At 36.4% G+C, this 22,905-nt stretch overlaps 1 protein-coding gene across 1 annotated transcript; it reads right to left on the bottom strand.

Annotated features, from left to right (window-relative positions):
• Nucleotides 1-271: 271 nt before the first annotated feature.
• On the bottom strand, nt 272-13,309 carry LOC135153627 (protein UXT homolog). The gene is made up of 6 exons (XM_064097331.1): nt 13,082-13,309; nt 8,146-8,227; nt 6,850-6,923; nt 5,815-5,922; nt 3,984-4,047; nt 272-2,485 (listed from the first exon to the last, which is right to left on the bottom strand). Exons 1-6 carry the CDS (start codon nt 13,249-13,251, stop codon nt 2,420-2,422), a joined length of 564 nt encoding a protein of 187 aa, XP_063953401.1. The 5' UTR covers nt 13,252-13,309; the 3' UTR covers nt 272-2,419.
• Between the last annotated feature and the right edge of the window lie 9,596 nt (nt 13,310-22,905).

Below are 22,905 nucleotides of genomic sequence, written 5' to 3' on the forward strand. Positions count from 1 at the left end.
TTTTGGAGGATGGGTTTTATGTTTGACTTAAAGTGCAGATTTTATTTTCTATTAGAGCAACCGTCGACGGCGCAAATGTCATGCAACCCTTTCAAGAGCCTTATACAACTCACAGACGTTAAAGTAGAAGAGCGCCAACACTTGTTTCAAACACCACAGGCTTGTTCCTTATAGCTGACAATATCCAGCATTTCGTGATCTGCCTATTTGCGTTTTACATGTAGGACTACGTGTAATTCTTCTTCATTTTTCCCCCACTAGTTTTTTTATTGAAGACGAATCTATGGGGCACTATAAAAAAAAAAATGCCTCTCAGAACTTTTTTTCAGAACACTAAAATGTACTCATTCACTTTTATTTGTATTTTACCATAGACTTCTACCCATTAAGTCTGCATATTTCACCTCTTTTTTTTTTCTCCATCACTCCCTCCCCATTTATCTGTCGGATTTCTTTCTCATTTAACTTTTCCTCTCTATTAATCACCTTTATCTATAATTCTTTAGTCATCATATGATACATGATGTAAGCATTTTCTTTTTGTAATTTCATTGTCGTTCCCCTCCCCCAAGGGCGGATCTAGGATTTTCCAAAAGGGGGGGGGGGCAAATTTTTCGGAGGAAAATTTTGACAAGCCCCCCAAGAAAAGGTTTTCAACCACAAATTAAGGATATTTCGTACCCGAAAAAAAATTGACAAGCAAAAAAAAGGTCTTCAATTTCGAAAAGGGGCACATCTCGGTTTCAATGGCATTTTTACATTACAAAAATTAGTGCCCCCCAGGATCAGCGCCTGCCCTCCCCATCCCCCCTCTCCCTCTGATAACCTGCTTACACCCCACATGTATTCAGATCAAATGACTGCCAAAAAATACAAATACATATTTTAGTTTGTTTATAAACCTTTTTTTACATAAATAGTAGATGTTGTACACAATTAGTCACAAAGACTACAAAGGTTTTCTCCCTAATCTAATAATTTGGTATACAAAGCCTTTGTATGTTATAGAATGTCATTATTTTCAATACATATAATGTAACTTCAATCTATCCATCTCAAGGTATCTGTCAAATGCTACCAAAAAAAAACCTGTTATGTAAACAGTACATAATAGGAACTTGGTGCACAAAGAGTTGCATATAAAACTAAATCTGTAAAATTCATTCTATGAAAGTTACTGTCACCACTGACAAGATGTCATTAACTGACAGATACCATAGTAACAGTTAGACATATAGCTACACTTAAAAAAAACAGGCAAGTTTTCAGATCTGACAATTTGTCAGACGAAAAATATTGATCATATGCTTCGAGTGTGAAAACTGACACTTCAAGTTATCAATCAGGTTGCACTCAAATTTTGGATTGTGTTTAACTGGCAAATTTTGAGCAAAGTATCCCATGTGGCATTTAACAGTGTGCCAGGATCCAGAGTGATGAACCTTTTAAAACCGGGACTCTCTGAATTTAACGTCCATAAATAAAAACAAAAATATGTATTTTTAAAGTAGAGCTTGAAGAGTGTTCACCTTGTGAACCTTGTTTTTTTATCAATTTGAATTTGAATAAGAAGAAACCATGAAAACACAACTCACGTACTTCTCATAAATAAGACACCCTTCATGATAGACCACAAATGTATTACCGGTACTTTGTCTTTGTAACATACATTTCCAAAGTTGGGATATTTTTAAACATGTCTGTCTGTTACAAAGTGATCACACTCTTCATACCTAGTATCATCCAAACAATTAAATCAGCCCTCAAAGCAATCTCCTTGACTGCCCTAGGTTAACGCAAGCCCTAAAACAATCAATGTAACTTGAAAAGGTGATGTTCTGTTAAAAACACTTTACTGTGTACAAAATGAACAGGCTATTTATCATATAAGTCAGAGACTGATTTGACTATAGTCACATGCAGTATCTGACACTGCGTCTTTTGCCTTCTAATCCTTAAATTTCTGTAAAAGCTCATGCAAAATCACATGGCCAGTGAAGAAAATGAAAATGGAAAGGAGGTAACAATAGACTACCATGTACAAGTGGGTCTGCTTTAGATATCTTTGGACTAAAGATATATGTTCAATGTAAGCAAAATTTGACTTGGAAGACATAAACAATGCATGCCTTGCATGCTCTGTTCCAGAAAAAAAAAGCTTCCACTTAGCCAAATGTATGACTTTTAGAAAATCAACTTAGGCAGCCGCTTTTGTGTCATGTTTAATGAAGTTCACACTTTGTAGATGGATGTCCAATGGGTAGACCTTTAATCTTGTTAGCCATCACATTTTCTCAATAGAATATCCATCTCAGTGATTTGACAGGACAGTCCTCAACATTGTCTATTCTGCAGTTATAACAGAGTGCATGACAAGTGAAGATTATAAGGTTTGACAGCATTGCCAATTTGAAGCCTGTCATGTCCATAGGGATCTTTGTTCTTTGGGAAGCTCTTGGTTCAGGTTCTGAATTTCTCTTAAACCCTGAAAAAGAGACAAATTGAAAGACAAAAATATGAAACATGATACTGATAAGATTTTATATTTTATTAACTAAATCAAACCCAATAAATTTGTTGATCACTGGGTTGATTGCAATAGAGTACCAAAGTGTGACGTCACGATGTCATGACAACAAACTGGCTGATTCTAAACTGAGTCACAGCTGCACGATCGTCTATACACATTTGTATTTGCCAAAATGGTGATGAGTTTTGCCCCTGGTTGTTACCATCATTCTGAGAGTCATAACAGGGCGCCGTCTCATACAGCTGTTGTAAGTTAAGAGCGACATTAAGAACGACTGGTGATCCTTTCTTGTGGTAAATGGAATAATAAATTGGCAATGGTTTAGCGCGTAAGAAAGGATCACTAGTTGTTCTTAAAGTAGCTCCTAACTTATGAACAGCTTTATGAAACGGGCAACAGATTCATTATTTTGTTTAGAACCAGGCTGCCATGACAACCTGGCAACTAACGTCATCGCTTTGGTACTCTGTAAGCAAAACATAATGGCCCGAATTCACAAAGGTGGTTTTGAAAACCCACACTTGAATCCGTGGTTTATGCTGATTTCCTGTATAAATTACGCTTAATGTAGCGCGTATCGGGCGCATGTATAAAAAATGCCCAATGCTGATGCGCGCTTTTGTCACAGTGCGCCAAATTGACGCCTGTTACCATGGTCAGATACCCTATTTTATTTATATGAGTCCACTGTTTGAAGAGTGGACTCATGAATAAAAACTGTGGACTCATGAATAAAATAGCTTGGATAACCACGGCAACAGGCGTCAATTTGGCGCACTGTGACAAAAGCGCGCATCAGCATTGGACATTTTTTAATATACGCGGTAAAATAAGCGTAATTTATACAGGAAATCTGCATAAACCATGGACTCAAACCGTGGGTTTTCAAAACCAACTTTGTGAATTTGGGCCAATAAATTGTTTGCAATAAGCATAATATGTATATGACTAGAGACCTTTTCTTGTGCTAAATAATACCACAAATTTCCATGTTTTAATCTCATGGGAGGGAATTTCCTGTAAAAAATAATAGAACTTTCAGATGCTTATTAAAATTAGAATTTTAATCTACAAAATCAGATTACAAATGCAGGTGATATGAATGATTGAATCCAATATAGAACCCAATAAAGGGCATCCAGTTATAAATTAAATCATGAGGAACTAACGAATTGCTTAAAACATCATCAGGAACTTAGAAGTTGGGTGTAGTGTCAAAAGCATCATTTTCACCTCATCAACTTGCTATTTCTTTTTTGAAAATTCAGCACATATATTAAACTTTAAAAAAAATGAAATGAAAAGCATTCTCCATTACTTCAGAAATGGGAAGAATACTATAATACAACTACAATACAATGCTATATAATTATAACACATCAGCAAATAATGTGTTGCTAAATGAAGTAAAATGAAGAAATGAAATAAAAGAAAATGAATAAAATCTTCTCACCTCATACACAAGCTTGATGTGGGCTTTTATCTTAGCAGAATCTTGGGTAAGTTTTTCACTGTACCTGAAAGAATAACACATACAGCAAATAGGATGAATTGTGGTCTAACAGTCATGACTTCCAAAGCCTGCTTTAGTGATTGATTAGTTTTTCACATATAGGGGAGGGTTTTTTGCTGCTAGAATCATCTAAAATAAGCAAAATTAATCATAATTTCCATGTTTTGGGGAATTATACTGTCTTTCAGTCAAGGAATGAAGAAAATTCAATATTCTGCTTTTAACCCTAAAAGGCCTGGGGGCGAAATCCGCCCCTCAACATTTTTCATGATGAATCCGCCGCACAAAATTTTTCAACCGCGCCACTTGCTGACATGTTACTTTCAAATCTCGCACAACTTTTGAGACCAAATTTGCGATGCCCAGGTACGAGGTTACAAAATTACACAACATTATGTAAGTGCATGTCAGACCCAAAACTGCTCAAAAACGTGAATTCGTGTACAAATCCAATGCAAATTGTGTATTTACCCAAAATTCATAAATTATGTATCATTATTTTTAATTTTACTGATTAAACTTAATTAATTTTGTCTTGTTTCTGATTAGAATTAAGTCTTTCCATCGAAAAAACAATAAAAAATTTTGAGTAACAAACAAATAAGAAATTAAAAAAACAATAAAATATTAAATACATTAAAAAAAATGGTAATACCAAGTTTCTTTGAAGTAAATTTGATCAGGATCATACAAAGAGTCTGTGAATAAAAAATTAGCAGTTTTGGGGCCGTATGATAGTTGATTAGAGCAAATGTTTTACTTCATGCATAAATTAGCACAATTAATTCATCAAATAAAAAATCTATTTATTTAAAAATAAATTAACCATACAACCTTGTAGATTTTATCGCACACTACCACCGTGCAAATTTTTGCGGCGCTCGCGCGATCGAAGGCTGAGATCTCGAATCCACCCCCCCCCCCCCCGGCTGTTAGAGGGGTCCAGATAACCCAGCTCTTTTAGGGTTAAGTTGAACAGCAATTCATGGTCTGCTCAATCATGACATGCAGTCATATGTCATGTTTAATATGGTACCGATTGTAGTTTGCTCTTCAGGTATGAATCTTCCATTAGCCCAGAATACAGTCATTTTTGGGTAACAGGGCTTTCCTGACTGCTGAACCATGTCTATGAACCAACGTCCTGCTCAGATCCATACATGTAGAATCTCTTTTCTCCTTTAATTCATCAAAAAAAACCTTACGATTCTTAATGCATAAAGTTAGTGAATGTAATGATAACTCTGTAATAATAATAATAATATCATATTTCACCCAGGGTAGCCACTTTAGTTCCAAAAACTGTTCTCCCAGCGGGCCTTGCTAAACGTGATAATGTTATTATCTGTCCCTCCTCTCTTCAGGGGTCTCGGAATAGTTAGACTAGGGGAGCATTTCGTGACTTTCATCAACATTTTCGTCCAACAAGTTTTCAGATCTAACAACTTTCAATGATTTTGCAATAGCTGAGAAGCACTGTTGCTATGGTAACTGTTGGATAAAATGGGATCAGAACAAACATCTGACAAGTCCTTTCATGAAACACTCCCCAGATAGATGGTGAAAAATAAGTGCACTTTAAAGATTATTATTTTTATATATTATTATTATTAGTGACTGATTTCAGGAAAAATGTATAATTCAAAGTATTTGGAAAGCCAAGTTAACATAATTTGTAAAATAAACTGTGGAATGTAAAATGATCAAAAAAAAATTACAGACATATGACTCAGGTGGCCAACGTTGTGTTATAAATAGTTTTAATACTTACTGAGTAAGATGCTTTGTTTTCTTGTCAATAAACTTGAGAGCTTCTTTCAGAGTGAATTCCACAAAGAATCCAAAGCCAACATGAACAAAGATCATAGATGGATCTTGGCTGTGATTTGAAATGATAAACCAATGAGAAGTCGGCATGACTTGATGATAACACATGAAACGTCATCATACTGGTCAGATCTAAACATCAATCAAAATTTTTAAATTGCTATATTTGAGTTTTGTTTGCAGTGGCTTTCAAACAACATGTTCAGTTAAAGTTATCTTGATCGGCCAATGCTTTAAATAATGATTGATTTTAAACCTTCCTTTTACGAGATCTTTGAGGTGTTCCTTCACTGGGGGACCTATTTCTGTTTTCTGTTTAATGGTAACTCCCGTAGGAACTCGGCAGGACAGCATTTTTGCTGGTAAACGCCAAGCTGGTATATAACCAATTACCTAGGAAACATTTTACGTCTAGGTTAATCAGTCATAGTGGCTGACCTAGATATCAAAGTCCTATGGACCTCCTTGAAAGAAATATGATCCATGGTCCAAGACTACTTCCTTACTGATTTTTCTTATCTGATTAATAGTCATCAGCTTTAGAAAATGATATGAACCTTCTGAAAATGTATCTAATTAAGATTATGAAGGACCAAGAGGTCAATTTATTTTCATTGACCTTTTGAAAAGCAACAAGGTGGATGGCTAATACCATTAAGAGCAGATATCTTCTATGTGACATTTGCACATTATGAATTTAGCATTTTTATATCTTTCTTACCGTATATGTCAATAAGAATGAAAAAAAGAATGACAAGATCAATATGGTCATTCATGATAAGGTCAATGTAACAATAACACAAAGGCAAAGCATTTGGTCTTGGTCATAAAGCTAATTTATTACATTCCATTAATCATTTATGTGCAATCAAGTGTACATTTCAACATTGTGTTACACTTACAGGCCCCTGTATATAATAGGAAAGAAACAAAAATATAGAAAAGCTGAAACCAAATACATGTAAAGGGGTCTACTTACACTTTTGCTTGTGCATAGAAGTTACAACCAAGATCTATTTGGGTTTTAAGCTCTTCAGTTTCATATCCTGTCTCCTAGAAGAAAAAAAATCATAATAAAAGAAAATCTTAAAACAGTTCCACTCTCTTTTTAATACACAGGATGACAGAGTGTGCATCATAACAATAGTGATAAAATTAAATAATATTAAGGTTATATCAATTTCAGTGTAGTATGGATGAAGGATCCTTTCTTCCTTTATGTCCAGCTCCTGGTGGAATTAAGGGGCATCTCAAGAGTGGCACAGTCCAGGGAACGGACCATCAGGAGGGATCTTAAATTGCAATCAATGCACAATGAGTTAAATTATACTACTGATTAGGACAAAATTTTCATATATTTTTATTGCTGAATACAAACAATAATTTGGAATTATTTTTAATTGTAACTCTTGTGAGTCTTTCAAAGTTAGTAACTATCTAGGAACAGAATCTTTTAAGGTATATGTAACAGAAATAAACCTACACTTAAATTTTCTGTTGGTTCTGTTTGTGTCTTTCTCTCAGTCCTACATGTACAGGACAAAAAAGCCAACATACACAATTAATATATATGGGCCTTGAACAATAACTTTGATGATGCATGTTGCAACATTGTCATGTGCAATTCAAACAGAATATAAGTCATTCTCAATATAACTGGAAATCAACTGTAGACAGAAAAAAGCAACAAACTCGTTTAAGAGTCAAATGTTTTATTCATAAGTTATAGCTCCTCTCATTGGCTCCAGAATTTTCTCTTTTGTTGAGTGTGTCAATCTACATTTTTATGCATTTTGTCATAAACACCCACAGCCACAAGACCCAACTTGTAGTTCCATAGAAAGCTTTCATCTGTGAAAGAGGGGGGAGACTGAATCTAACAGAACAGGCAGAACATTCAAATTTTCACAGAAATAACAATTTTTTATTTTAGAAAATGTTGGCATTTGTCTACCAACAGCCGAACAACCAATAGTACATTGACTGAAGATTTTGGTGTAACTTAAACTTAGATACCGGTAATTATCATCTTATCATCATGATTATATACATTTCAATTTGAAATAACTATAGTGACAGAGAATGATTAGGCCTAGGCATAGACCAATATTTTCTGTCTAGACTATGTTCCGTTGGTTTCAATCTGGGTAGCTGTCTCAAAAGGAAGTCTTCCCAGATCATGATTCAACAGACCAGAGACAAAAAATTAGTCCAACCTATGGTATGACCTTGCTTAAATACATCAAAGTATTCAGTATAGATTCATTCTACTCACCTGAATCTTCTCAATGGTTGTTCTAAGCTGGAGGTACTCTGCAATTTGTGCAAATATCTCATCTCTTGATGCAAGAACTTTCCTGTAATATAAAAATGACAAGAAAACGGTAAAGTCTAGATCTAGACCTCGAAGATCCACCTAACAATTTACCGAACAATATTTCATTAGATCTATTGTTTACAAGTTACTTGTCATGGCCATTATTTAGGGGACAAAATTATTTGCACCCATAAGTCAATTGGGCATAAGTGACCATTAACTTTACCAAACTTATCTCACATTGCCATTCATTATTGACAGCCCCTCCCCGACCCCACCTCCCTATCCTGAGTCAGGGGGCCAGGAGAGGGAACATGGATGGATGGAGGTGGCAGCACCCATAATAGGCCACTCATTCAATGAACAAGGTTATGAAATAACCTTATATCATAACCTTGTTCATTGAATGAGTGGATATAACCTTGTTCTCTGTTAGTACTCCATGGGTGGCAAAATAAGGTTGGCAATGTTTGGCTTATTTTCTCTTTTTCTTTGGAACAAATGCTTGATTGTTTGACACTGTCAGATTCCATTACAGCTATTACATCATCATCTAACTTGACTCTTAAGTAGATTTGAATCTTTAGTACTTTTTTACATTAAAAATAGAGATTGAAAAATGAAATTTTCTTGCCATATTACTTTCCACCAATAGAAGTCGTGCACAAAAATATGCCCAAAATTCAAGTCTTTGCGCGCTCTGCTCTGGTGAATACGAAAATTATGCAACTGTATGGAAATAATTAATTTTGGTCACAAAAGTGTTATTTTAATGATTTTTTTAAGTGTGTGTTGTGTACTGCATTGGCATACCATAGTCCTACCTGTATAGGGCACATGAGAGTAATTCAACCGCGCGCAAAGCATGCCGGACAGGCGTAAGTAAAGATCACATGACTTTATTGACGAAGATTCTGCTAGGATCGAAAGCTTAGGCCCCTTATGACTTTCGACTTTATTGATTGAAATAATTCATTAAAAATAGACAAAATGTTTGAATATCAAAATATAAATGATAGAAACAATGTCATGTTCATACTCTTTCATAATTAAGGCTTTTGGGGAGGCTAGACTGCATTTTTGTATTTCATTTTAATTATTATTATCCACAATGCAGTTTGGGTTTTCTGGCAATGAACTGACCGAAATTATTGTTAGTCTTATTTCAGGCCATTTAACTTTTGATTGAGCTGGGCAAGTACCCGATTAACAATAACATCTAGTTTTAATGTACTGTTATAAATTGTGACTATAAATGTCAGTGAATTAAAACAAAATCTATCGAGGGATTGATATTTGATGATTTTTTGATGAGCTACGATTTAACCCGTGAGTGAATGGGGGTCTGTAATACTCATGTGAGCCCGAGATTCTCCACAGGCAGGATGGTTGCGGTGAGCAGCCTAAGTCAGTGCGTCTATGTCGCGCTGTAGAATATGGGGGAGGGAGGGCAATGCTGGGATAGAGTCAATGAGAAGTGTTAGTAGAGTTAGTTAGCAAGCACTTTTGACTGTGTGCAAATAATTTAGTCCCTTTAAAACCCATGATTACCTTGACAGACATGCCCCACAGACATGATGTGATAACTGATATTATATTACTTTTAAACATTTTATGGTAGTGTGACTTTAATTCGCGTGTTACCTAATTTTGCGCACGGGCGAATACCTCAATATCTAATTAATATTTTGAACAAGTGGAATGCCTCTGGCCGTCTCACCTGCATCACGCGATTCAATATAGCAGCAGTGCTGATTTTGAAAACTACTATAACTCGCACAAGATGTTCAGTGATACTTGGTTACTCTTATCATTACGTCAAACCCCCGTTTGGAGAAAGACCGCAGTTCAGATTGCAAACTGCGGTTCTATACCCCATTTTGCGTTTGTAAATCCCAAAATCATTTCCAAGCCCAGGGGGCCGTTTCATAAAGCTGCTCGTAAGTTAAGAGCGACTTTAAGAACGACTGGTGATCCTTTCTCGCGCGCTAGATCTTCGCCAATGGTGTGTACCATTTACCGCAAGACAGGATCACCAGTCGCTCTTTATTTACGAACAGCTTTATGAAACACCCGCCTGATCAATCCCGCTAGGCCAGGTAATCCCCGCTGTCTCAATTTTACCTCCACAGGCTAGATTATGAGCGTTGAGCCAAGGACGAAATGATAAACAACAGCTGTGCTATTACGTAAGACTTCTCTGCCTGTAGTAGGACCTTCGGAATGAAATTATTGTATTCGATATTTAATCACGTTTTCAAATGCATATTGTATTCAGAAATCCAATGTTAGTCCATTTTCAAGTTCGAACGAAGAAAATCGACCTCGAAATAAGGAAAGTAAGTGAATTAAAATGACGGCATGCTTTGCTCGGGCTGTTGCGTTATCTTCGGACCGAGGTCAAGAAACAGGTGTTTTGATACTTAAAGTGCTTGCTTGGGGCAGTTATGGTTTGTCGTACTTGGAGAAGAGAATTGATTGAGGGAAACTGGGGTATAGTGTTTTCAAATGAAAGGTTTTCGTCATGTTTCCACGTTTTATGAACTAGACCAATACACTTATAGAGATATGATGGCAATTCAACAAATACCCCCAACGTGGCCAAAGTTCTTTGACCTTACATGACCTTTGACCTTGATCATGTGACCTGAAACTCGCACAGGATGTTCAGTGATACTTGATTACTATTATGTCCAAGTTTTATGAACTAGACCAACACACTTTCAAATTTATGGCTGTAATTCAACAAATACCCCAATTTGGCCAAAGTTCATTGACCCTAAATGACCTTTGACCTTGATCATGTGACCTGAAACTTGCACAGGATGTTCAGTAATACTTGATTACTATTATGTCCAAGTTTCATGAATCAGATCCATAAACTTTCAAAGTTATGATGGTAATTCAACAGATACCCCCAATTCGGCCAAAGTTCATTGACCCTAAATGACCTTTGACCTTGGTCATGTGATGTGAAACTCATGCAGGATGTTCAGTGATACTTGATTAACCTTATGTATAAGTTTCATGAACTAGGTCCATATATTTTCTAAGTTATGATGACATTTCAAAAACTTAACCTTAGGTTAAGATTTTGATGTTGATTCCCCCAACATGGTCTAAGTTCATTGACCCTAAATGACCTTTGACCTTGGTCATGTGACATGAAACTCAGGCAGGATGTTCAGTAATACTTGATTAACCTTATGGCCAAGTTTCATGAACTAGGTCCATATACTTTCTAAGTTATGCTGTCATTTCAAAAACTTAACCTCAGGTTAAGATTTGGTGTTGACGCCGCCGCCGTCGCCGTCACCGTCGGAAAAGCGGCGCCTATAGTCTCACTCTGCTATGCAGGTGAGACAAAAAACTGATATCACCAACAGAAAGAGCGACTTAAAATTACCCAATATAGTAATTTTCTTGAAGGTAAGGTCTATTAATGAAAATATTGGTAAAACATCGGCAAATATTGTTACCTTTTGCGTCTGCTCTGAGAAAATCTGACCTTCTCGACAAGCATCAAGAATTCACCAGTTTGCAAGCGGAAGTCTCCAAATAAGTAAGTAAAATGTGATACCAACCAAAATTATGGCATTTTAACCTCCAGCTCCATCTGATACAATTTTATTATGTTACCTTTGTCTGCTTGATTTCTTTTCTAACGCCTCGTAAAACGATCGTGCGCAAATTAAGGTCACACTTTTTTTATGACACTTTTTTCAGCAGAGCGCGCACTAGTCGATCGCCATGGAACTTTGAGACCGCGATACGAGCGAAACCCTTCATGACGAAAAACCTCCATTTGAGAACACTATACCCCAGTTTCCCTCAATCAATTCTCTTATCCAAGTACGACAAACCATAACTGCCCCAAGCAAGCAATTTAAGTATCAAAACACCCGTTTCTTGACCTCGGTCCGAAGATAACACAACAGCCCTGCAAAGCATGCCGTCATTTTAATTCACTTTCTTTCCTTATTTCGAGGTCGATTTTCTTTGTTCGAAATTGAAAATGGGCTAACATTGGATTTCTAAATACAATATGCCTTTGAAAACGTGATTAAATATCGAATACAATAATTTCATTCCGAAGGTCCTACGACAGGCAGAGAAGTCTTGCGTAATAGCACAGCTGTTGTTTATCATTTCGTCCTTGGCTCAACCAATAGCTCCATGGCTCAACGCTCATAATCTGGCCTGTGGAGGTAAAATTGAGACAGCGGGGATTACCTGGCCTAGCGGGGTTGATCAGGCGGGTGTTTCATAAAGCTGTTCGTAAATAAAGAGCGACTGGTGATCCTGTCTTGCCGTAAATGGTACACACCATTGGCGATGATTTAGCGCGCGAGAAAGGATCACCAGTCGTTCTTAAAGTCGCTCTTAACTTACGAACAGCTTTATGAAACAGCCCCCTGGGCTTGGAAATGATTTTGGGATTTACGAATGCAAAATGGGGTATAGTACCGCAGTTTGCAATCTGAACTGCGGTCTTTCTCCAAACGGTGGTCTGACGTAATGTTGACCTACTTTATAATTCCGTCAAGCGAATTTGACTGATCTTGCCTTCCGTTTGGTATTCATGATCATGATTTTGATTAATTTTGTGTGAGCTGTTAGTGTTAGAAATTTTTGATTGAAAATCAACTTCATGATGATTTTTAAAATGTGTGCAAATTATAATGGTCACCCCATTATACTTATAGACTGATCGTGTCTCATTTTAATTTTATTTAATTCCTTTTTATTATTTTGTGTGAATTTTGAAGTTAAAAAGTCTACATGGTCTAGGGCCTAACTAACTTGTATTTTTTGTAACTTGTTAACGTTATTTCATTTCATTTTCAATCATGATAAAATTTTTAAAAATGAAAGGTTAACTTAAACAACTTACTCTAAATCTTTCCTAAGCACTTCATTGACGAATCTTTCATATTCAATCACCTTTTCTGGTATATCTTCAGACATTTTGAACTTGAAGAAGGAGTTTGATGCTGATCCAGTGGCAGTGGTCAGTGGTCTACAGCACACAGGCCTGATACAGGCATCTCTGACCAGGTGCATCCCTGTCTGCTGTTACTAATTTTAGATCTAATGTACCGGTTTGGGGTCTGTGGACTGAGACTAAAACTGTAAATGTTGTTTAAAAGTGCTTTATAATTTAATTATTTCTGAGTTTTTTTAATCTTATTAATTTTATTCATGTATAAAAATATAAATTAAATAAATTTTTAATATTTTCAAAATAAAAACTGCACGAATTAAAAAAAAAACAGAGTTTAAAAACATAAATAAAAATAATTTTCATTGAGCTGATGATAGACTATAGAGATGGCCGAATTACTCTTGGATCCCAATATCAGAATTTGGGTGGTATTACCCATAGTTTTTATTACCTTTTTCGTTGGTATTATAAGACATTATGTTAGTTTATTGCTTGCCAGTCAGAAAAAAGTTGATTTGCAGAAAGTTGGTGATAGGTAAGTCCATAGATTTTATATTTTACTTTTTTTTAATTTCCTTAGTACAGTCCCATATACTGTAAAACGTGTAAGTTCTATTGCAAGAAGCTCCCCTCGCACACGCCACGGGCACTCCTAGTATACCCAGTTGTTGTGTGTCCGGACAGGTTGTGTGTCCGGACGATCAATTTTAGAAAGTCATTTGGAAAAATTTACAAGCGAAGTTTCATCAATTTTTCGTACAAAATGTAAGGAAATATTATGGAGAACAAAATGGAAGATGATTACAACTATTGAATTCATATTTTTAGTGTAATCCAAAGACAAATAAAGAAGGCTTCAACAATATAAAGTGTCCGGACACCCGATCCCCCATCCTACCAATGAGGTCCAACATTACATGTATGGACCTCATAGGCGACATCAGTAGTATTTTTGGTTAGAAATCTCTGAGAACAGGATATTTATATATTATATCACAAGTACAAGCTATATTCCTTTCTCTTATTTAAATTATAATTTTATAGTGTAAATGCATCGTTAGCAACAACAAAAAAATGAAAGAAATGAAGGGGAACTTACATTTTCACGGCTTTTTCCTGATTTTCTGGGCAGCTGCTCTTCTCTTCTGACTCGCGATCGAAGCTGATATGAAGATCACGTGATTCGCGTTCTCGTCAGCTGATCGGTTGGTTATTCTTTTCGTCAGACGTTAATAATATATATTTTATAATAATGCTAGCATTCATCGCTAATTTAGGTGAAAGAGATTGAAGTTAAACAGCGCCAGGTCGGAATCATAATTATTTTGGAAGAGTGTATTTATACACTCGATCTATTCAACAAATGCACAATCTTCAATATAAAAAATAAAACAGAAAGAACGCCTTGAACACAGGCCAAAATGCCTAACGATTTCTCCGCGGCATTAACAACTATCGTAAAGGGCGCTCCATTTATCAATAAAGATGGATGCTAAGCTGTCTATGGCGACAAAATTTGCCGCAAATATTTACGAAGAATTGTGAGAAATGGTCTGAAAATGCAACAAAAGAACCGGTGAGTACCGATTAAACATTATCAATTTATTTAATAGAACATATTTAATGACTACAATGTAACAATTTCTAGATAATATTGCTTAGTTCTAAGCTAGGGCGGCCCAAATGCGCTTGAGTGGAGTCCCAGTTTATTAGCACGGGTAAGTATTGGGGTGTCGCCTAGAGTGGCCACGGGTAGCCTAGCCAGGCGGCTTCTAGAGAGTAAAAATCATTTACTAACGTAAGGTCACTCTCATGAAGCCAGGGCTTCCGTCATATACTTTTGTGTGTACCACCAAAAAACCTGAAACTTTCGCCCCCGAGATTTCTACTTTCTTTCTAAAAGATCTAGCCCTAAATCATGTAGGCTAGGCCTACATGTCATGGGATAAAACTTCATTTCCGACATTTCTACGCTCTCGTTGTTATTTTTGAACAAGAATTCATCAAAAAAAATGAGAGAAATATTGTGTAAAGACGGAAGAGACTTGCCCGATGTTTACGCCGCCATCTTGTTTTCTATTGTTCTTCCCCAACGTTACCCGACGCACGCGTCTGTAACGTTGGCGAAGAACAATAGGAAACAAGATGCATGGATGAAAGAAGCCACTTTCTTGGGACCTGCCGTCTGACTGAAAGGGCTAATTTTTCATGAGGAATCTCCTTATCACATTTTTATTTGCCGCCAAGGTAATTCTTTTGCAGCAAATGTAAACAAAGGAAATTGGTCTCCAAAACTGAAAATGGATACCCAAATTCTTTACAAAAGTCTCTGATATTGGAGATAATCTCCCACATTGGAGACAGTCTCCAATATTGGCCGTGTGCCTCTACTGAATAGCGCCCCTATTGTCCGGATGCGACCATGCGAACGCAAGCAGCCGACAATAAAGTGTACGATTTCCAGGCTTATTAGGCTTAGTGTATCAAAACTCGAGCGACGCCCGCAGCCAAAATTTTGCTAACTTCCAGTAAACGCCTCGTCATATTTGTTCCGTAGTCTAACATCACTTTTCTTCTTAATTAAAAATATGGGTGGCAGAGATAGATGTGCTAGCTATAGTTGCAAGAATTACCACATATTTTATGAAAACAAGTGCAATTTTGTTTCATCTTCGCGCACTGTCTGTGCGTATTCTGAGCTGTACAACTGAGACCAGGCTGTGGCTGTGCAAAGTGTGCTTGTATGCATGCCGTTTGCACGGACTGTGGGCACTCTCGGCCCAGGGACAGAGTACGTCGGCGAGGCAGTGGAGGAAACTGGTCCCGGAATTCCCAAGGAATTAATAAAATGATGCATGATCAATAATAAACTCTGCAGTAGATTTGATTACTTTATCCTAGTTATATATTTTAGTAATATATCAATCGATTGTCAAGAATACATGTTTCATAAATAATTATCTCAATCATGACTCTATTCAGATATTAACCGAGCTGTGTTTTCTTTTCTCTCCACAGATACATAATTGCATGTAATTCAGGATCATGGCCGGACATTCTGAAGTTTTATTAAAATAATTAATTAAATATAAAAAAAATAATGGATGAGAATAGATGAAAGTATAATGAGAGAAAATAAGTTTTAAAAATAATGAAATTAAGGTACATTATCTGTGAGAGAAGTAATTAGTGACTGAATGTGATGAAATTAATTTAAAATGCAAATTTTTAAAATAATATTAAAGTAATGGAATATATATAATTTATATGAATTAAATATCCATCAGCTGCTTAATTTTCAGACAATGAAATTACAGAGAGGTTAGACTGAGGGAGACCATGGAGAATACTATAGTGCCTGTATATGGCTTATTATATTCACTCGCGTTCGTAATCACTCGCGTCGCGTTGGTATTATTATTTACAAGTAATGAAGTATTACTTGGAATTATATATAAATTATTAGAAATGTTATTTTATATAATAGTAATTATTTACAAATAGAATGTAAATTATATATAAATAATAGTTATTATTTAATGAATAATGATTATATAACAAATAATTGTTCTATATAATATTGGTACAATCGGCGCCTCATATATAACGTGGGATCTAACTCAGCTCGACTCACGTTAGCTTGCTCCATGCTACCGATGCACGTCGTGTCCGACCGCGGCCGGGTCCGGCCGCCTTGGGGCCATTGCATGTAGGCATGTCCGCATATGGGAATGATACGATGTAATATCGATGTGGCAGATATGGCAAGTTCCGACTCGGAGTCCTCGTATAAGACACAGTAGAAGTCCGGATCTATTCTAAGTTAGTTGAGCCACATGGCTGATTTGCTTGTTTGTTATGTTAAAACAGAAGTCGAGTACATCTTATTTAAGGCACTTGCCGGCTTAAAACGAAACTCGAATTTCAATTTCATTTTATTTTCCCAGCGTGTTTGTCCCATTGAAGACACCGTTAGAAAAAAAATCGCACCGAAATGAAAAAAAAAATCGCAAAAAATTCATAACGCGAGTGATTACGAACCCGCACGCGACGCGAGTGATTATAAACTGCCCTGTATATGGCATCATAAAATGTTTTATTTCAGGGATTTATTTAATCTTTATTCTGCATGTCATAGACCTATTTATATGTATTTATTGATATGTATATACACACTAGCTTATTTTAATATACTTTATATTTGGTCTAGAGCTCCGGCCGCTCGATCCTCTAGTCTCACCCCCCCCCCCCTCTATTAGATCCCGGCATTAGATCTTGTAATGATCAAACCCCAAAACTCATTTGCAAAGGACTATATCCCCCCAAAATAACAAAAACTAGCTAAATTCACTAGTTATGGAGATAAAATATATATCATGGTCTACATTATAATTCTCATCAATATTCTTTAATGGAAAAATAGCCTCAGGCTCTCTTCTGATCGCCGACGTGCTCTTTTCTACAGTCGATCGGCACATGCCCGCAATCACCATGTTCACTTTTCCCACAAAATCTTCCCAAATTTAGCCCCAGAAATCTTGGAAAATACGGTGAGCATTGAGTTCATACTTTCACTGTGCAATCATGATGCAAAGATTGTTCTATAAATCTACATTCAAATATCCAAAATAATTTCAATATGAAAAAATCAGACTCTTAAAAAAGCCTGGATTTTGAGTGACACTACACAAAACATGGCGTTGTATGGCTTCCCGAAAACCGATTCCGCGTTTGCTCCCTTTTTATTCCCGTGAGCCTTTGCGGTGAAAAACGCCCTCACGCGACGAATGCTATTTGCGATAAGGTGTATTGCGGTGCGGCAAATGCACATGCTATTAATGCGCTCATTTAGTCTCAAGACTAGCATGACCATGATGACTAGATCTAGGCTCTAGATCTGAGTCTACATTGTAGTTTCCCTCTTCTTCTATGTTGTTCTACATACATGATGTAGATTACTCTTGATGATGCCGAAGAAGGTTGAATCTAGCCTTGAGGTCTCCGTGATGATATTTTAAATATTTTTACATATATACTTTTTCATCACGGAGCCTTGAAACCCTTCCCATATACAGGCATAAGCGAGACCTATACACCCTGATGGGTTTCCCTAGGAAATCCATATTTATTTTAGCGGGTGAAATCGGTTTGTATCTATTTATTTATCTATGAACACACTTTTTACACCTTCATACGCAGTAGGCGTATGAAGGTGTAAAAAGTGTGTTAGTTTAACTAAGTATAAAAAATTAGAGGTTTCTTACCAGACCAATCTGGGGCCCATTTCATAAAGGACTTGCAACTGTTGTAACTTTGCCATTATGGCAACTACCATGGTAACCTTGATTCTGATTGGCTGATGAGCCCTGTTACCATGGTAGTTACCATTATGGCAAAGTTACAACAGTTGCAAGTCCTTTATGAAACGGGCCCCTGGTGTAGATCCCTCGATCCATTTGTAAACAACGCATATAGACTTGACCCTTGAACCGCTTTGTTATGACGTACCTTCGATAAGCGATGTTACAAAATGCCGTTTTGAAGAACAATTTAGAGATGAAAATTATTATTTAACAAATAATAAAAATTAATATGTGATTATAAATTATTATTACTATAATCAGATATTCTTGCGTTAGATTAAACATGTGCGATCTTGGCGGTGATACTTCCAGCCAAAATCACTTCCGGTTCCCCCTTACAACATTTTTTTCTAGTCATTGATCTTTTGGAGTCCATAATTAGCAAGGGTCATGAGGATCTTTGGAAGTCAAAATCATGGATTTTTACTCCTGGATTTAACCACTGAAATATTTTTTTTTGAGCAGCAACCTGGATCTATGTACTGTGTGTGCATTTCAATAGCAGGCATGTTCATGTATCACATGCATGCAATTCCCACCAGTGCGAGTCCCTATAGTTGTAGGTAGGGATATGAAGTAATTTTCATCCAATATTTAGAACCGTCCAATAGAGTTTTTACTCTAAATCTGTTTAGAAGATTCTAAAGTTGGATCTCTAGATCTCTGTTCATACTTCGCCTATCCTTAAAGGACTCTGATGATGTTTTTAATAATTTGTCTTTGTCTTTTCATCACAGAGCCTAGACATGGACCCTATCCGTGTAGAAGCCTGTAAACAATGATGGATTTCCCTAGAAAATACACATCTAAATTACAAATTTTATTGGCGAAAAGCACTGAATTTATCAAATTTTCATATGATGGTGGCCCAATGTCGATCATCTGCACACTTAAAAATTTGAATTACTTAAGACTAAACCTGTTTTTTTTTATTCTTAAGAAAATTTCAGTTGATAATGTTCCTTAGTTATATTTTTATGAGTAAGTGTGCCAAAAATCTGGGAGAAATAAAACATTTTCATAAAAAAACCTTGGCCAATCATTTTCCGATTGAACAAAAAGGTGGTGCCCCATGTCTGGGCATCCATTCACTTTACACATGATTCTGGGATTTTGATGAGAAATGCTGCATTTGTCACATGAAATGCCAGAAATTCAGTGTTTTTCCGTCATTTTGAGTCAGATGTTTTAATGAATACATGTTAGGGCTGTTATCGATAATGTCTTTATCGATAGTCCTGTCGATAATCACTTGTTTTTGCCACTTAGCGAAATAGATAACCTTTCTCTCTTTATCGATAATATCCGCTATTATGTAGGGAAACAGTGATTTTCTACAATTTCACGTAAACGGCCCTTTGAAAGTGGCTTTTCAAACGGAAAATCACGGAAAACATACTTTTCATCAAACTGCACAGAATAGCAACAGAAATTACTCAAACAAAATACTAGCCACAAAACATGATCTCATCTAAGCCTGAGTCATATCGATTATTTTGAAAACCGGTGTTCGACAGCTTTAATTTGATCGAACATCGATGCATCAAATTTTGAAGGCGAGGAAAATCGAGTCAATTTTTTTTTGCTCCGGCTGCGCGGTCACGTCGATGCGCTATGCACGTACTGCACTAGCACTGACGGTATGCGCTGGCCGGGTGAGCGTTGCACAAGCAGATGACAGAACAAAACAAAGTTTGTTTGTTTGTTTCCACCAACAAAACACAAAAAAGGCCGGGGACCAATGCAGAATTCTTCCCAAAATATCTTCAACAATGATGACAGCATATAAGTTTAAAATGAAACAATATTAAAGATATGAATCACGCAGAGTCGATCCAAATGATTTTCGATCAAATAGCATTCGAAGTCCAGACTCGCACACACCTAGCCCCGACTGCAGCCCCGTACACTCACTCTCCCGAAACGACAGGCGTGCTTGCCAGCAAACAAGTGCAACCAGCGGAGAGCACTGTAACTTGAGATAGTGTAGTTGGATCCAAAATGAGCTCCAAATTGATGGGAATAAATTTTATAATATGTAATTTTCTCTGGATGGTCATTTGAATTGGTATTCAATTCTGATATAATGATTGTGGAATATGAGTTATGATGATGTTCGAGAATTAATCCTGATATGATACATGTAATCCATTGTTTATTTTATACACAAGAGCATGCGATCGAAATAAATACGAATGTCTCGGATCGAGCTCTAAATTCATATATATTATTATTGGATGTTAAATAATTAAGATTTAATAAGATTTTATGGCCATACTAAAAATATTGACGATGTCAGAAAATTATGTTATGTTCATATGGAAGTATTCATACTGGCATTATTTTTATTTTTATTCCATCTAGACATCTCCGAGAAAAAAAGAATTGGCCGGCCGACGTATTTTTTTTTCTTTTTTTCGAAGCACCGGCGCTCGATGACATCGATCGATCACCGATTTTAAAATCGATTCGACTCAGGCTTAATCTCATCCCCACTTTGCTATTATACAGTGCGTATCAAAAAAAAGTTTACACTTTGAAAAAATCCTGTAAAATTATACATTTGTAATATCCTGAAGATTTTTCCACATTTTAACATTGGTACAGATCCATTAAAGCAAATGACGATATAATTGTCGAAAAATATTTCCGCTTGAGTGAGCACCACTTACTTTTGAAAATTTAGTGAAAAGTGATTTGCGCAGAACTTTGAAATAGTTATGCAAATAAAAGTAGACCTTAATCATGAAGAAAACGTGGAATTTAGCTAGTAAAATTGATTTGAAGATATCTTTTAGCTTTTCAAACTTGCTTCCTTGCCCAAAACACTTTGAAGAGTGCATTGCGCCCCACCCCACTCCCCCACACACCGAGGCCATCGAGACGATATTTGCTTTACACTGAGCTGTGATTTACATGAAATAACTTAGGCTTGATTTTCATTTTGTTAATCATTGTCAAGCTTGGGGAAAGTGTGGAGAAACAAGTATTAAATGAAAAATGAAATGTAAACCCACTTTAAATGTTAAAAACTCAGTGAAAAATGCTGGAGATGTCTGATATAAACTTTTGTTCAGATTGAGTTATGTCCTCAGATCCAGCTGGCACAAAAAGGGAAAATGTTGTGTTTACTAAATGTTGAAATTTCAATTTGGGTGGCAAAATTGTTACAAAATGCTTGAATGTATCCATTTTATTTCATTTGACTAAAAGTGCAAGGGAAATGTATGAGAAATGTTTCACAGGGTAAGTTTGATTTCGCCCTTTCCCCTTGACACAGCGTGAAAACAAGCATTTCTGCGCAAACAGATTTCTGCGAGCTTTACAAAAATGGACAGTGCTCACTCAAGTGTAATATTCTGTCAAAACTTTTACTTTCATTGGACAGATGAGACCCAAACCCAAGATTATATGTTAAAAAATAACCCACATGTTGTTTATTTTTGAATTTCCAGGGCTTTTTTAAAGTGTAAACTTTTTTTTTATACGCACTGTATAGCGAAGTGGGGGTGAGACCATGACAATCCAAACATTGTGACTGCACTTGACTCCATTCGATCGAATCGAAAACATCACAAGGGCAAGCTCAATTTTAGCAAAGTACCAACTAACGTAGAAGGTAGCTATCACACAGCCTAGCCGTGTGTCGCTGCCCTCTACAAGTGCGTTCGAAGATGTACAGCATGATATCAAAATGGAGATAGGCAAAAGATGTTGACTGCTCAGAACAATGCCCAAAAAGCCCCAAAATTATCAATAAAACTTCATCCAACCCTAAAATAATGTTAATAACGTGAAAGGTGAGGATGTATTTATGCTAAATATGTATGTTAAAAGATGCTATGTACATGTAGTCATTTAAATCCGATGAATGCGGATTTTAAAGCGTTCTTGGTACAATGGCAGATACAAATTTTGACCAACGCGAGTACATGTATGTTTCATCACTGTAATGCATAAAAAATGTTTTTTTTCTTTTTCAAACATGTGCACACCTACTTACCAATAATGCATATAGCATTTCCATTTATTTGAAAGCAGGATTAAGAGCATTGTAGATTAAATGCCTTGCTCACGGGCATAGGTGCCGCTGCCGGGGATTGAACCCCAGACTTTCCATGTATAGCCAGGCGCCTTAGACCACTCAGCCACGGCATCTCCACTGATTATGTTCTTTTGTCAATAGTTATTGATATCGTTAAGATATTTTTAGCATGATATCGATAGAGAATTTTCTCAACGATAACAGCCCTATGGCATTGCAAGTGTAAATTTTGTGGTCGATACGTATCTTTTACCAGAATCACGCAGATACACATGTGCGCAGACTTGGGGGACCTTACCATACCTTTAAGATTATATAATATGTATTAAAGTATGAAACTGTAAATAAGAAAAATGAGAAGTTTC

This window comes from Lytechinus pictus, chromosome 3, assembly GCF_037042905.1.
Source record: "Lytechinus pictus isolate F3 Inbred chromosome 3, Lp3.0, whole genome shotgun sequence".
NCBI lineage: Eukaryota > Metazoa > Echinodermata > Echinoidea > Temnopleuroida > Toxopneustidae > Lytechinus > Lytechinus pictus.

Bases quoted from the DNA above. Each gene is read 5' to 3' on its own strand.
- LOC135153627 (XM_064097331.1), bottom strand. From the start codon at position 13,251: ATGCACCTGGTCAGAGATGCCTGTATCAGGCCTGTGTGCTGTAGACCA. The intron at 8,228-13,081 runs GTAAGTTGTTTA...TTTATATTACAG, and splicing joins GTGCTTAGGAAAGATTTAGA to GAAAGTTCTTGCATCAAGAG. The intron at 2,486-3,983 runs GTGAGAAGATTT...TCTCTTTTTCAG, and splicing joins ACATCAAGCTTGTGTATGAG to GGTTTAAGAGAAATTCAGAA.